The 15,381-nt window shown below is 50.0% G+C and overlaps 1 protein-coding gene across 1 annotated transcript; it reads right to left on the bottom strand.

The window, feature by feature from the left end:
* Window positions 1–4,272: 4,272 nt before the first annotated feature.
* DHH (desert hedgehog signaling molecule) lies at window positions 4,273–15,335 on the bottom strand. The gene is made up of 4 exons (XM_024992456.2): window positions 12,778–15,335; window positions 9,811–10,072; window positions 8,967–9,546; window positions 4,273–8,443 (listed from the first exon to the last, which is right to left on the bottom strand). Exons 1-4 carry the CDS (start codon window positions 13,078–13,080, stop codon window positions 8,383–8,385), a joined length of 1,206 nt encoding a protein of 401 aa, XP_024848224.1. The 5' UTR covers window positions 13,081–15,335; the 3' UTR covers window positions 4,273–8,382.
* Between the last annotated feature and the right edge of the window lie 46 nt (window positions 15,336–15,381).

The raw sequence follows: 15,381 nt of genomic DNA, 5'->3' as shown, positions 1-15,381 counted from the left end.
TCCATTCTAATCCATTCTCCACTTAGGAGCTAGAATGACCTTTTCAAAACCCAAATTTAATCAAGCCACTCCTTTCAGCTAAAACCTAATTAATTTAGTCCATTAAAATAATTGCTTATTTCCAGCAGATTCATGTCAATGTATGGCAAAACCAATACAATATTGTAAAGTAATTAGCCTCCAATTAAAATAAATAAATTTATATTAAAAAATAAAATGATTGCTTATTTCCTAGAAAAATGTCAAAAATCCTTAGTATAGTATTGCTACAATGCCTAGTAGTATTTGCAAGTTCAGTTCAGTTGCTCAGTCACGTCTGAATGTTTGCAACCCCATGGACTGCAGCACGCCAGGCCTCCCTCTCCATCACCAACTCCCAGAGTTTACATGAACTCATCTCCACTGAGTTGGTGACACCATCCAACCATCTCAGCCTCTGTTGTCCCCTTCTCCTCCTACCTTCAATCTTTCCCAGAATCAGGGTCTTTTCAAATGAGTCAGCTCTTAGCATCAGGTGGCCTAAGTATTGGAGTTTCAGCTTTAGCATCAGTCCTTCCAATGAATATTCAGGACTGATTTTCTTTAGGATGAACTGGTTGGATCTCCTTGCAGTCCAAGGGACTCTTAAGAGTCTTCTCCAACACCACAGTTCAAAAGCATCAATTCTTCGGCGCTCAGCTTTCTTTATAGTCCAACTATCACATCCATACATGACTACTGGAAAAACCATAGCTTTGACTAGATGGACTTTTGTTGGCAAAGTAATGTCTCTGCTTTTTAATATGCTGTCTAGGTTGGTCATAATTTTCCTTTCAAGGAGTAATCATCTTTTAATTTCATGGCAGCAATCACCATCTGCAGTGATTTTGGAGACCATGAAAATAAAGTCTGTCATTGTTTCCACTGTTTCCCCACCTATTTACCATGAAGTGATGGGACTGGATGCCATGATCTTAGTTTTCTGAATGTTGAGCTTTAAACCAACTTTTTCACTCTCCTCTTTCACTCTCATCAAGAAGCTCTTTAGTTCTTCTTCACTTTCTCCCATAAGGGTGGTGTCATCTGCATATCTGAGGTTATTGATATTTCTCCCGGCAATCTTGATTCCGGCTTGTGCTTCTTCCAGCCCAGCGTTTCTCATGATGTACTCTGCATAGAAGTTAAATAAGCAGGGTGACAATATACAGCCTTGATGTACTCCTTTCCTTATTTGAAACCAGTCTGTTGTTCCATGTCCAGTTCTAACTGTTGCTTCTTGACCTGCATACAGATTTCTCAAGAGACAGGTCTGGTGGTCTGGTCTTCCCATATCTTTCAGAATTTTCCACAGTTTGTTGTGATCCACACGGTCAAAAGCTTTGGCATAGTCAATACAACAGAAAAAGATGTTTTTCTGAAACTTTTTTGCTTTTTCGATGATCCAGTGGATGTTGGCAATTTGATTTCTAGTTCTTCTCCCTTTACTAAACCCAGCTTGAACATCTGGAAGTTTGCAATTTATGTACTGTTGAAGCCTGGCTTGGAGAATTTTGAGCATTACTTTACTAGCGTGTGAGATGAGTGCAATTGTGTGGTAGTTTGAGCATTCTTTGGCATTGCCTTTCTTTGGGTTTGGAATGAAAACTGACCTTTTCCAGTCCTGTGGCCACTGCTGAGTTTTCCAAATTTGCTGGCATATTGAGTGCAGCACTTTCACAGCATCATCTTTTAGGATTTGAAATAGTATTTGCAGGAGCTTTAATAAATATTTGTTGAAGGAAGGGTGTCTCTGGACCTGAGAGGAACTGCCTTGTCTCTTGTGTGTTAATCTGACTTGTTTAAATCTCAGAGCACCTCCTTATTTCCAACCCCCTGGAAGCACCTCATTGTAGTATAGTAGCCTCTGGCATTACAAAGTGATTTTCCTCAAGGTCACAACTGGTGACTAAGCACCAAATAGAATATACAGCCCTATTGTTCTTAACTGGGGAACCACTGTCAAGTGAGAGGCAATCACAGTTCAAAAGTGACAACCACCAGTAGGACGTTTGACCTTCCTGCTACACTCCCACCAAGTTTCCAGGCCTTCATATAGAGTCTTTCAAAGATAAAGGAAATCCACCTTCTTACCCTCCCAAAGAAGTCCCATTCATCTTTAGACAATTCCACCAGTTGTTGAAAATGAGACATTTCAAAAAAAAAAAGACAATGAGACATTTCAAAGAATAATCTACCCTAGCCAGTTTATCAAGGGATAGAATGAGGGCAAGCAGGCCATAAGAGAGAGAGAGAGAGAGACCAGTTCTCCCTCCTGTGGTGGTGCTAAGGTACCTTGACCAGCTGCCTCTAAGAGAAGAGGAAGGTGGGTGACTTGGGCCTCAGCTTAGCTCAGGGAGAGATTCAGGCTCTCTAGCCTCAGAGATTCTACGAGCTCCTATAGACTAGCCAGGACTAGAACAAGGAAAGGATGTGTGTGGAGGAAATGGGATTAATCCCAGCTCAAATGTTGGGTGGAATCCCAGCTGCTGCAGCTGCTGAGGGCTTAACCAGCTGTTCCCTGGGCAGCTGCAATGTTCAGCCCAGACCCGGCTCTCAGGGTGGCAGCTCTGTATCAGCTTAAGGCCATCAGCTCCAAGCAAGTCAAGGCTCTGTGGAAAGAATCGCTGGAAAGCAAAAGAGAATAGCAGAGAGTCCCCAATTCCGAGAACTTTTGTTTGGACATCATGTGGTTTGAAATCAGACAACTGTGTTCTTAGGTTATGTGGTCTCAAGGAGGGAAGTTGAGAGACAGTTTGGGTTTAGGTTTCAGAGAGAAGCAAAGCAAGGACTGGAGGTACTGCCTTCAATTCTCCTTTCCTTTCCTGTCCTGCTTCAATTTCCCTACACTTCCCCCACCACCATGGGTTTCCATAACATGTCCCCCATGGGAATGGATGCATTTCCTACTTGTGATCAGAATTAGTGACACTCACATGCTCCAATGAGGACTAATGTACTTAGGGATAAAGATAACCCCAAAAGCCCATCTAATTGTGAGTTTATTTTTTAAACAAATATTTATTTTTGGCTGCAGTGGGTCATGGTTGTGGCACTCAGGTTCAGTAGTCGCAACGGACAGGCTTATTTGCCCCATAGCATGTAGGATCTTAGTTCCCCAAACAGCAATCAATCCCATGTCCCCTGCATTGGAAGGTGGATTCTTAACCACTGGATCACCAGAGAAGTCCCAGCAGTTTCTTTTTTTAAGTGCAAGTTTGATTTTCCTCTTCACCTGCTTCAAATCCTGCAATTGTTTTCCAAATTTCAGACAGAATTGAAAATCCTTCAAGTTACCGCATCTCCCTTGCACTGTACTGAACCTGTCAGTGCTCCTCAGATTCATCTTATCATCACTCCCCAACTCCAATCCTTGGCACATACTGTTCTCTTTGCTTGAACAACTCTTATCCATCTCTCAGGTCTCAGCTTAAACGTCATTTCTCATCTCCTCACCACACTCAACCACCTTCTAACCACTTATGCCTATCTCCCCAGAGGACTTGTAAGAACTGTGCTTGACTTTACTGTCCTATCCCCATGGTACAACACCATATTTGGCACATAGCAGGTACTCAACAAACCCTGATTAGAGATACCCCTTTCTCATGGGAGATGTTCATCTTCAACCAGGTCACATATAGAGACAATAACAGAGAAGCGGGCTTGAATGTGCTAACTGGCCACAAAATCCCCCGTAGGGAAATACCCCAACCAGCCATAGACTGCTTCCCATAGACAGCTGCTTCAGGCTCCCAGACAGAGAAGAAAGCTTCCTCCAATAGAGCAGGAACTACAAAAGCAGTCAGGGATAAACATCTCAAGACTCTAGGTCAGAAATGCTAATTTTTCAAACAGAGTTCATTATTTTTACTAAGGACCCCATCTTAGCACTGGGTCCTTTTTATGCTTTGTGGCTGTTTAGCATCTTCATTGCTGTGTGTGGGCTTTCTCTAGTTGAAGGGATCAAGGGCTACTCTCTAGTTGCAATGCGCAGACTTCTCCTTGTGGTGGCTTCTCATTGCAGAGCACAAGTTCTAGGGCGTGCAGGCTCGGCAGTTGTAGCGCACAGGCTTAGTTACCCTGAGGCAGGCGGGATCTTCCCAGATCAAAGATCGAACCCACGTTGCTTGCATTGCAAGGTAGATTCTTAACCGCTGAACCACCAGAGAAGTCCTGGCCTCTTCTTATTTCAAACATTTCTAGAAGCTTACTTTATTCTGCTAGAGCTCCCATAACAAAATATCATAGACTGGGTGGCTTAGACATCAAACATTTATTTTCTCATAGTTTTGGAAGCTAGAAAAATCCAAGATCAAGGTTCCAGCCAATGCAATTTCTGGTGAGAGCTCTCTTTGTGGCCTGTAGATGGCTGCCTTCTCACTACGGCCTATCGTTGAGCATGTGAAGAGAGAGAAAGCAAGCACTCTCCTGTGTCTTCTTGAAACGACACTAATCCCGTCAGATCAGGGCCCACTCTAATGACCTCATTTAACCATAATTACTTCCTTAGAGGCCCCATTTCCAAATATAGCCACACAGACATGAGAGCTTCAACAGATGAATTTGGGGGTGACATACATTCAGTCCATAACAAAGCTCAATATTTCCTCTCCTCTAGTTCAAAAAGAGCTGAGAGTCTTCTCTTGCTTTCTGGGTTGGTGTACCCACCTGCTATGGATTACTGCCAGAAACTTGCACCTACATCTATATTTCCTTAAGCAGTGGCTAGGTAAGGAAGCCAGTCCTCCAGACAGGAGGAAGAAGAGTCAACGAAAATGAGAGAGTACTGTCAGAAAGTGAGACTTACTAGTGACTCAGTGAAGGGAATGAGGAAGAGTTAACACTAGCTTAAGACCCCATAGGATGTGGCCCCATCCATGAAGGCAGTCTTATAGTTATTCCTGCCCCAGTTTCCTCTTCTGTAATAAATCTCACTGAGTTATGTGAGGACTAAATGAGGACGCAGGTAAAGTGCCAAAACAGGGCCTAGCCTATAGTACGTTCTCAGGCAGCGTTAGCTATAGTTACACTTCCCAGTCTCCTGTTCTAACCAGCCTGCGCATTCGCATTCCAGATTCCAAGTCCTTGCTCACATTGTTACTTCTATCTGGAATAGCCTTTCTAGTCTCCTCCACCTACACATTCTAAAACATCCTATTCAGGCCCTACTTTCTCCACAAGGCCTTCTGGGTACAAATATGACATTTACCACCCATTCAACTCATCTTAAGTAACACTGTTGCTTAGGTAGTTAACCATCTTAAACTTTTGAGAAACTATTTCTTAATTTTTATGTTTTTCTGTGTCTAATATGATGCTACACTGTGTATGTTCAGCAAATCCTGATGAAGAAAGGAAGGGGAGAAAAATCTGAATTCTGGGTAATAAAAAGGTCACAGAAACCTTTACCATCTGAGCCACCTGGGAAGCCCCCAAAGTTCACCTGAACCTCAACACAGTGCTTCTCAACTCCAGTTTCCCAAAATGCCAAGAGGTCTTGGCAGGATGATCAACAAAATGCTCTGTAAATTCTCAAAACAAGATTACTTTTAATTATACTTCAGTTCTAAAGCAAACCCACATCTGTCACATAGCACTTTCTGAAGAACGGAATGTTATGAAATCAGACAAGTAAAGAGGCAACACAACCCCTCAAAAGTCCAGGAACCACTGATAATGCTGATTCTGGTAGAGTGGTATGGAGAGAAGCAGACAGTCTATAGACAGCAGAGCAGCAAAGGCAGCGAGAAACAGATGCAGAGCATAGAACACTTGGTAGTTTCCATTCCAGTTGGGCACATACACTGCTATTGTCAACGATCTTGTCAGGCAGGGATCAGTAACTCCAGGTCTGCCTGACTTCCAAGTCATGCCCTTTCCCTAATTCTCACTGCCTATTTTGTTAATGAGAAGGGGTGTTGTACTTAGAGATGTCCTGTGGCCCAGTTGAATATGCCTCCTGGCCATCTTCATAGAGATGGTGTTCTTTGCTGCTTGAGGGAAGGTAATGGATTTTATTTTAGGAAGCTAGGAGAGCCTCAGAGGAAAAGAATAATGAGGAATGAGAGTGGGGGTGCGAGTGGGGGAGGTGAGAGGTGAGCCTTCAACCTGGGAAGTAGTCTATAGGATGTAGTTTAAGGGAAACCAATTAATTGTTGTCCCCAAATATCTCCTGCCCAACACATTAAGGTGCTAGGAATCAGCACCATTATGGCTTTATGGTTTAAGGCCTTATTTTCAGCAGGTCTTTTAAATACATGCATCATATGAAAAGAGTAGTAAAAACAAGGAGCCCATCAACAACATAGAAATTTGTAAGTTTAGTCATCACCTGGAGTGACATGACAGGAGGGCATCAGGATCTGACAGAATGAGACAAGGGCAGGTTTAGAAAGTAGGAAAGGTCCACAGCTTGGAGTGTGTTTCTGAAGTCACTCTGAAAGGGGAAGGGTGGTGGTAATGGGCACTTGGTGAGGACAGAGGGAAATGGCTGTGGAAGAATATAAAGGTAAACTTAGTTGTCGTTTAGTCGCTAACATGGGCTGTAGCCTGCCAGGCTCCACTGTCATGGGATTTCCCAGGCCAGAATACTCGAGTGGGTTGCTATTTCCTTCTCCAGAGATCTTCCCCACCCAGGGGTTGAACTTGCTTCTCCTGCTTGGCAGGTGGATTCTTTACTACTGAACAAAGGTAAACTTCGCCTGTTTCCAAATGTTGGTTTTATCAAGCACTACCTGGAACCCTAAATATGCTTTCACCTCCAAACACTGAACCCAAAGGGGCCCAGGGTGAGGGAGATAAGTAGGTTAACTTGGATGCACATCAAAGTCTGGATTACTACAGGCTACAATATACTTCCAGCTTCCAGGAGCCACAGGGCTAAACCAAGAAAGAGGGATGCAAAAGTGCCACTTTCCAAATGAGAGGCAGGTGGGCTCCTCACCAGCCCCTGACACCTGTGGCTCAGCCTGGCAGCTTAACAGGCCCATCCACCCCCTCTTGCCCCGGGGGAGAAGGCCTTTTGCACAAATCCATCCACCATCTGTACAGCATATAGTTCCTCTTTCCTCGGGGCTAGAAGGGAACCGATCCTGAAGGCCACTAGAGGGCAGTGTATAGCAGGGTCCTTGCCCTGGAAGAGCACAGCTGCCACAGGGAAAGGTGGGCTCCTGGTGGTACCAACATTTAACCATCCTCCAGGCCCTGACACTCTCCTTCCAGTGCACTGCAACTCCCTCGGAGCTTCCATTCCTAACTCAGAGGCACCTGCCTGCCTAGATTCCAGGGAAGCAGAGCTAGCAATAATGGGAGAGGGGAGAGGGGAAAGGGGGAGGAAGCCAGTAGAAACAACAACCAGGAAGCTGATCAGAAAGGGGACTCAGTTTTTAATTCCTATATTCCCTTGCTTGGAGAGCCTGTGTCCCCTCTGCTGCCATACATCTGGGCTGAAGTTGCTCTCTGTGCTCAGCCCATCAGGAAGAACAGGTTCCAGCCCTCTGTGCAGGTTCTTTCTCTTGATCAAGAATATATGGAGACTACCAGTTATGAATTAGCTATGGTTTTTCCAGTAGTCATGTATGGATGTGAGAGTTGGAATGAAAGCTGTCCACCGAAGAATTGATGCTTTTGAACTGTGGTGTTGGAGAAGACTCTTGAGAGTCCCTCGGACAGCAAGGAAATCCAACCAGTCCATCCTAAAGGAAATAAGTCCTGAATATTCATTCGAAGGACTGATGCTGAAACTGAAACTCGAATACTTTGGCCACTTGATGCAAAGAACTGACTCATTTGAAAAGACCCTGGTGCTGGGAAAGATTGAAGGTGGGAGGAGAAGGGGACGACAGAAGCTGAGATGGTTGGATGGCGTCACCAACTCAATGGACATGAGTTTGAATAAACTCTGGGAGTTGGTGATGGAGAGGGAGGCTGGTGTGATGCAGTCCATGGGGTTGCAAAGAGTCAGACATGACTGAGCGACTGAACTGAGCTGAGGGATTGCCATGAGTTGTCAGTTGGTCCAGTCTCCTCCCAAGGAGAAAAAAAAAATCAGTCCCATGTAGACACCCCACCCTCACCCCCCACTGCACACACACCAGAGTAGAATGCAGGCTATGGTGATTCTTGAGCAGGGGAGACTGCAGGCTAACAAATGGGAGCCAGAATTCTTTAAGTATCAGTACCTAAAATGGCTTGAACCTCCTTTGGAGCCCCTATGAACAGAGAAAGAATGCGTTTGAGTTGTCTTGTTCTTTGGATAACCCTGGTCTCTTCAACAGTCGGATATGCAGACACGTGGGCAGAATGCTAGTCCTCTCTGATGGGAAAAAGAACTAGCAGCCTAGAAAAGGGCAGACTCTTCTGGTCTCAGTTGCTGCTGGTCGACAGGGAGGCCTCCAGAGAGGAGGAAGCAAGGCAGGACGACCTGCTGGGAAACAAGGGGGGATGGGAAGTAAGGTATGGTCCCCTTTCTCCATACCCCTCCCCCAATCTGGAGGCAAATCACCATCTGAATAGAGATATTTCCCAATAAGCTCCTGGAACCCTTTCTTTTATTAGCCCACTTGTAGGAAAATGTTATGACCATGCCTCGGCCCCTCATCTTGCCAGGCTGGGCAAGCAGATCATTATATTACAATTTATAAATAGAAAATAAAATAAAATAATCGAGTGGGGCTGAGGCACTGGGGAATAAGAGGAGAAATAGTCCTCGTCAAGGAGTATCCATCATCAACTCCATCTACCTAGGACCCAACCTCCTAATTAGAGGTTGCCCCTAAACCATCTCATCCATTTTCTCCCTACCCCTCCCCGCCATCAGCATCGTCTGCTGCGCATATCCCCGGATCTCAGCCCGCACGCTCGCGTTTAGGCGGGTGCCACGAGTTTTCTATGCCTGGAACGCTCAGTCCAGCAGCTCCTCAGCCAAGCGATAGAGGAACCGAGAGTACCAATGCATGCCAGTCGGCTGAACGGCCCCGCCAGGAAGCAGCGCCCCCAGCGCGTGCAGCAGGCGCAAAGGAGCAAAGGCGCGGTGCGCCCACTGGTGACTTTCGAGAACCGCGTAGCATGAGGCCAGGACATCGTTGACCAGCAGCGTCCCGTGCGCTGTGAGCGGTGCGAAAACGCCCACGGCTTCCTCCCGCGCCACGCGGGCCACGCGCGCCGGCCGAAGGGCGTCCCCGCCTGGCGCCAGCACCGAGTCCCCCGCGCGCAACCGGCGCGCGAACACCGGTGCAAAGTCGCCTGGCGCGGGCGCTGGCCCCCGAGCCGCGAACACCAAGTGCCAAGGCGTGAGCAACAGCTTGCGCGGGGGCCGCTCGGTCTCCACAGCTACGAAAGAGGCCCGGCGCTGCAAGTCCCGGTCCAGGAAGAGCAATACGGGCGTGGGCACCACCCGGCCGGCCGCGTCTGCCGCCAGCACCCAGTCTCCGCGATGCAGTTCCCGCAGCCCCTTCCGCTCGCCGCTCCGCAGGCGCACGGTGGCATTTCCCGGAAAGCAGCCGCCTGCCCTGACCGCCAGGGAGTTATCTGCAAGGAACAAGCAGAGAGAGAGGACTGAAGACCAGCGGTTCCAGAATGTTAGTAAAGATTCTGAAGGACGTGGGTCAAGCTCAGGACAGACTTCACCAGTCCCGGAACAACAAGCACGTTCCCCCAGATCGGGTCCCAACCGGGCAGAAATGGAAGGCTGGTTTAACAACGCCAACGCCTCTTTGGTCTCCCCTAGGGTCGCAACCGGGTTGTGCACCCTCAGTTTCCCGAAGGGACCTCACCACCCACCCCCTACTGTACCAGCTTTGACCGACACGTGGACGTGGTTGCGGGACTCATAGTAGACCCAGTCGAAGCCGGCTTCCACGGCCAGGCGCGCCAGCAACCCATACTTGTTGCGGTCGCGGTCGGATGTGGTGATATCCAAGGCACGTCCTTCGTAATGAAGTGAGTCCTGCGCGTGGTGGCCGTCCTCGTCCCAGCCCTCGGTCACCCGTAGGCGCACTCCGGGCCACATGTTCATCACGGCTATGGCCAGCGCGTTCACCCGCTCCTTACAACGCTGGCGGGGAATAAAGTCAATCTGCTCAGTACCACGACCACCACCACGGGGGCAAAAGCGACCTGGACGGGAGAGTTGATTCTTGTTTTCCCGACGCACCCCTCCCCCCACACCGAACTCCCTCCTAGATTTTGAGTGCCCTGGGGAAGTGAGAATCTGAATGGGTGTCGTCGTTAATCTACGCCCTCCAGGGCGGCTTTGCGACCTGCGGAGTCACCCTGAAGTTGAAAGGGAGCACCCAAACCTAGTTCTTTCCCCTACTTTTGATTTCTGCCCTTCATCTCTAGTTGTTCTGGAACTTTGTTCTGGAACCTCAGCTCAACCTGGTAGAGGGCAAGAAAGCGGGTGGGAGCTTGGTCAAGGAAGGGCTGAGCAGCCTGGCTCCGCGAGAGGAGCCCCTGTTTTAGCCTGGTCCCCGCCCCAAGCCCCGGCTCCCCTCCCTCCTCCTGATTCATCTTTTGTTTCGTTGCCTTCCCTGGCACCGGGCACCGCTTCCTTCCTTCCTTCCTCCTCCTCCTTTCAGCCCCTAGCATTAACCCTTTCGTGGTGCGAGTGCCCCCCACAGAGGTGCCCAAGCGGAGCCGTGCGGGATCTAGGCTGCTGGAAAAAGGGCTGGGGTGGCGGGGGCTGCGCGAAGTACAATGGCCATTCTCCGGGATGACTTAACCGAACGAGAATCCCGGGCCGAGGCCGGGGACGCGCCGGGAGAAGCGGACTCAGCAGCTCCATCCACAAAGGCGCTTTTCAGCCGCCCCGGCGCAGGGAGAGGAAAGGGCAGAAAGCCGCGCCCCCCATCCCAGCTCCGGCCCGCCGGGTCCCCTCCCCCAGCGCGACCAGCCCTCCCAGTTCCAGCTCAGGCTCTGCCAGCCCTAGAGAACCCCCCATTCGCTCGGTCTCTTGTTCCGGAGGCCGCGCAGAAAGGCGTGGGAGTAGCACCTGAGACTAACGCGAGCTGCCCTTGCGCGGATCTGGGGGGCCCCCTGCAGGGTGGGAGTGGAGACGAGGAAAAGCAGCCGCGGCTGGAAGCCTGCACCGGGGGAGGGAGACCACGGTTATCTCGGCTGCTCCAGTCTGGGAGCCGGAGACCTTGGCGCGCACCACAGCACGGACCTCACGGGAGGAGGCGCAGAGGACCGCTTCCTTTTCTTCTCCCCGCTCCGGTCTCTCCTCGGACTTGGTTTTTTCCTAACTGGCCAGAGGGACATTTCCCCCCTGCCCTTCTTTCCCGAGTCTTCTACACCTCCGCAGGGTTGGAGAGGAGGGGAGGGGGAAGACAGGAAAAGTGGTAACTCCTTCCAACTTTTTGTCGTTTTGTCCCCTACGGAGGCCCTGAGGCCTTGACCTGCGGGGGCAGCAGCCCAGTGCAGAGCCAACTCAATGAAGGCCTTTTGCAGCCAGGGTGTGGGAGATAAGCAGGACGGAGGGGGTTCCCGTGCCTGTCAGAAATTCTCCTGGTCCTGTCCCTTGTTCTGCCCCCTCTGCTGCAGGTGGAAGCCAGAGGAAAGGGCCAGGATACTCCATGACCAAGGAGGGAAGGCGTTTCCCCTTCCCAGTCTCTGGGTAGGTAAGGCTTCAGGGAATTCTTTCTCCCCTGGACAGGTTTTCCTAACAAAGTAACCTGGAAAACTATGGCAGTTAATCAGAGGAAATCCGTCCCCCTCCCGCTCCCCCCACCTTCCCACTCCATACACAATTAGGTGGTGTAATGGAAAGTGTATAGGACTTAGAATCAGGAGTCCTGAATTCTAGACTCAGCCATGCCACTAATTAGTTTTAAGACTTTGATTAAATCACTTTTCCTCCTGGGGCCCAGCTCGGAGATGTAAAAATGGGAGGTGGAGGATGGAAGAATGTGACCTCCAAGTTCCCTTCCAGCTCTGACAGTTGAGATCACAGGCCAGAGGTGGTCCCTCTCCTCGCACCCTAGGTTGTTGGTTAGGTTCTGGTCTGCAGCAGATGCTCAATACATAGTCGTTGAATTCATTTTAACCCTTTAATTCCAAGGAAAGTCCTTGAGCTAAACTGTGTTTGAGGGACACAGGAACCCTTTGGGTCTCAGGTGTGTCCATCTATTCTTCCCATTGGAGATTGGTTTTTGCTCCAGGACAGTGGTTTAGACTCTAGATAGATAGCTTTACCCAGTTCTGGGATGCCTCCCCCATACCAAAGACAATTCTTGCCCAGCCCTCCTCAGGTAGATGTCCCTGATGATCTGTCCCTTGGTCACCACTTTCCCAGTCCCATCAGTACCTTTGGCCCTTGAGCTTTAACATTACCGGGTCAGGAGCCAGGCTAAGGGTAGAGTTCTGTCTGCTGCCTAGCCAGCTCCTGGCCCCCAGCTCACCCCAGCCCTTCCTGCCTGGCTCGGTAGCTGACCCCCGGTCCACGCCTCAGCCATTTCCCGTCTCGCCTGCCGCCATCCTCCTTTCCCCGCCCTCCCTGTCTCTCCCAGCTTCACTCTCACTAGTCCCTCCTCCCCCTCCCCAGCCCGGCCTCTCCCTGGATCCCTCTAGATCAGTAAATCCAGCCAGCAGAGGTGTTCTTTTTTTTTGGGGGGGGGGGGGAGGGGGTGAGAAGTGGAGGTAGGTCCTTGAGATTAAGGTCTCTATAGATGAAATTCAGCTCAACATCCCTCCCCCCCAGCTGCCAGAGGAGAGCAGAGAAATTGACGTGCCCTCGAGCAGGTGGGGAGAGGCCCTCCTTACCTCGGTCATCAGGCGGTCTGCACCACTGTTCTCCTCATCCTTGAAGATGATGTCGGGGTTGTAGTTAGGCACCAGGTCCCGGAAGCGCTCAGAACCTCTTGTCACCCTCCCCTCAGCTGGCCCACTGGCGCCCAGGGTCCGCTCAGGCACGCTGGGCACAAACTGCTTGTAGAGCAGCGGCACGAGCTGTTTGCGCACATAGCGGCGCCGGCCGACCGGTCCCCGGCCCGGCCCGCAGCTCTGAGCCGGCAGCGCCAGAAGTGCCAAGCAGCACAGGGGCACCAGACTGGCCGGCAGCGCCATAGATGCAGCGGACTCGGGCCAAAAGGGAACGTTCTTGTTCTCACCAGCTCGCCCGTCACTTGGGCATCTCCCCAGGCACCACAGAGCGCAGCAGGCAGAGCTGCCCCCAGAGTGCCCTAGAGCTCTGTGGCTCTGCGCACCTGGCTGCTGCTAGCTTTGCCTACATACCCTTGGGGGGTCTGGAACCTGCTACTGACGGGCCATCATAGCAGGGAAGGGGGGGTCGTGGGTAAGTGCCAACCCTGCTGGCTCTGCCGCCTGGCTCCGGCGCTGCCAGAACGCCGGCTCCGCCTTAAGTGGCCCCTGGCCCCGCCCCCCGCCCTTCTCCCAGGACCGTCCCGCCCCCTCCCACCGGGGCGGGGGCTCTAGCCGGCCACCACTGGTCCACTTCATTTCCATCCCGGAAGCCAGGCAGGCACCTGCCTCGGAAATTCTAGCAGCTTTAATCCTTGGCTGCCTGGATAAGCATCCTTCTACCTCTAAGTTTATGCGTGGCACCAAACCATCCTCCTCTGATACTTGAATTAGATATTTGCTCTCCCCAAGCCTACCCTGATAGCGCGTCCCGTCTAGGAGGTATGGGATCCAATTTCTGCCCAAGGCCAATAAAGCCCTTTGGGCACACAACTCCTTTCTCTGTGTCCTCCCCCAGCCTCCCCCACTTCCATCTCTCCTCCTTAGCAGTAACTAGGACTGGAAGGGATGGGTACCAGAGAACCCTTTTCCCTGGTAGCTTTGTAGTCTTCTGCTAGGAGCTTCCTCAGAATCAGGAACAGATCTTCATAGTGATAGTCTGGTTCAGGACTTCAAACTTTTGTCCCCTCTCTTATCCTTGCCGGATACCCAGTTTGTGGATTGGAAACTGCTGGAGGACCTGTTCAGCAGGTACTTAAAAGTCATAGTCTCTAACAGACTGATGATCACTTCCCTTTACCTTCCATCAGGGCATCTTATTAGGGCTTCCCTGGTGGCTCAGATGGTAAAGAATCTGCCTGCAATGCAGGAGACCCAGGCTCAATTCCTGGGTTGGGAAGATCCCCTGGAGAAGGGAATGGCTACCCACTCTAGTATTCTTGCCTGGAGAATTCCACTGATAGAGGAGCTGGGCAGGCTACAGTCCATGAGGTTGCAAAGAGTCAGAAACGACTGAGCGACTAACATACACACACACACACATGGCATCTCTATCTTTTTCCTTCTCCAAACCTTCTGGAGCTCTGCTTCTAGCCACTCAGGTCTCTCTCATGTCAAAGGCTTTGAAGTTGCAACACTTCACCCATTGATCTACTGTCATTTAGAAGTCTTTCTCTAAGAAGCCTTCCTTAATGTACTGACACTGGACCTCTGTTTCCTTGAGAATGAGAAATTAACCACCATTTATCGCAGTATGGTATTAAAATTATGTCACCTTTATCAGGGGGCTTCCCAGGTGGCACTAGTGGTAAAGAACCTGCCTGCCAATGCAGGAGACCTAAGAGACGCGGGTTCAATCCCTGGGTCAAGAAGATCCCCTGGAGAAGGGAATGGCACCCACTCCAGTATATTTGCCTGGAGAATCCCATGGACAGTCCATACGGTTGCAAAGAGTGACTGAAGCAACTTAGCATGCATGTACATAAACACGCACCCTTACTAGACAAAGCAATTCCTAAATACAAACTTAGCTGAGTGCCTGGCCTATAGTAGGTGTTCAGCCTACTATATCTGTGTATCTGTGGCAACTACATTCTTTTTTTGGATCCCATACTCACTCAGCTCCATGGCTAGTATTCACAGTAACCTGTGTACCTTAGAAAAAAGCAGCCCTTCCTCAAGCCATTGGCTTGCCATTTGCAAAAAAATAGTTGTAGTAACCATGCATACAGTGACTAAGAGGTGAATGGTGCCCCTGGAAGCTGTGCAATGTATAATCTGCATAACCATGAGCAGAAACATTGTCCCTACCCCCAATATAGCAGGAGGGCTTGCAGAATATTCAAGGCACCGATAGCCTCTGGAAATACAGAGTTAGGCTCTTTTCAGAGGTAGGAATCACAAACCTTTGTCAGGCAGCCCCTTCTTTTACCTCTTCCTATGCTGATGCCCATTTACCCCCAATAACCAAGGCACCCAAGAAATAAGGCTTGGGTATAAGGAAAAGTCAGGTGACCAGCCAGGTTTTAGCAAGGCCAAGGGAGGAGGAGCTTCCCACTGCCTGATTGTATGGCCTAACACCAGACCCAAGTCCCCAGAATGCAGATAGAGAAGAGGGAAAGGATGGTGGGAAGGACCCCTCTATTTCCCTCTGTAGACTCAGGACTG

Source organism: Bos taurus, chromosome 5, assembly GCF_002263795.3.
Source record: "Bos taurus isolate L1 Dominette 01449 registration number 42190680 breed Hereford chromosome 5, ARS-UCD2.0, whole genome shotgun sequence".
NCBI lineage: Eukaryota > Metazoa > Chordata > Mammalia > Artiodactyla > Bovidae > Bos > Bos taurus.
The sequence above is the reverse complement of the archived record's forward strand: the minus strand, read 5'-3'. Positions and strand labels throughout refer to the sequence as shown.

What these genes read in the sequence shown, in the direction of transcription:
- DHH (XM_024992456.2), bottom strand. Translation starts at nt 13,080, where the DNA reads ATGGCGCTGCCGGCCAGTCTGGTGCCCCTGTGCTGCTTGGCACTTCTG. An exon ending in CCACGTGTCGGTCAAAGCTG is followed by an intron (nt 9,547 to 9,810) that starts GTACAGTAGGGG and finishes TGTTCCTTGCAG; the next exon opens with ATAACTCCCTGGCGGTCAGG. An exon ending in CAGCCGACTGGCATGCATTG is followed by an intron (nt 8,444 to 8,966) that starts GTACTCTCGGTT and finishes CTTGTTTCCCAG; the next exon opens with CAGGTCGTCCTGCCTTGCTT.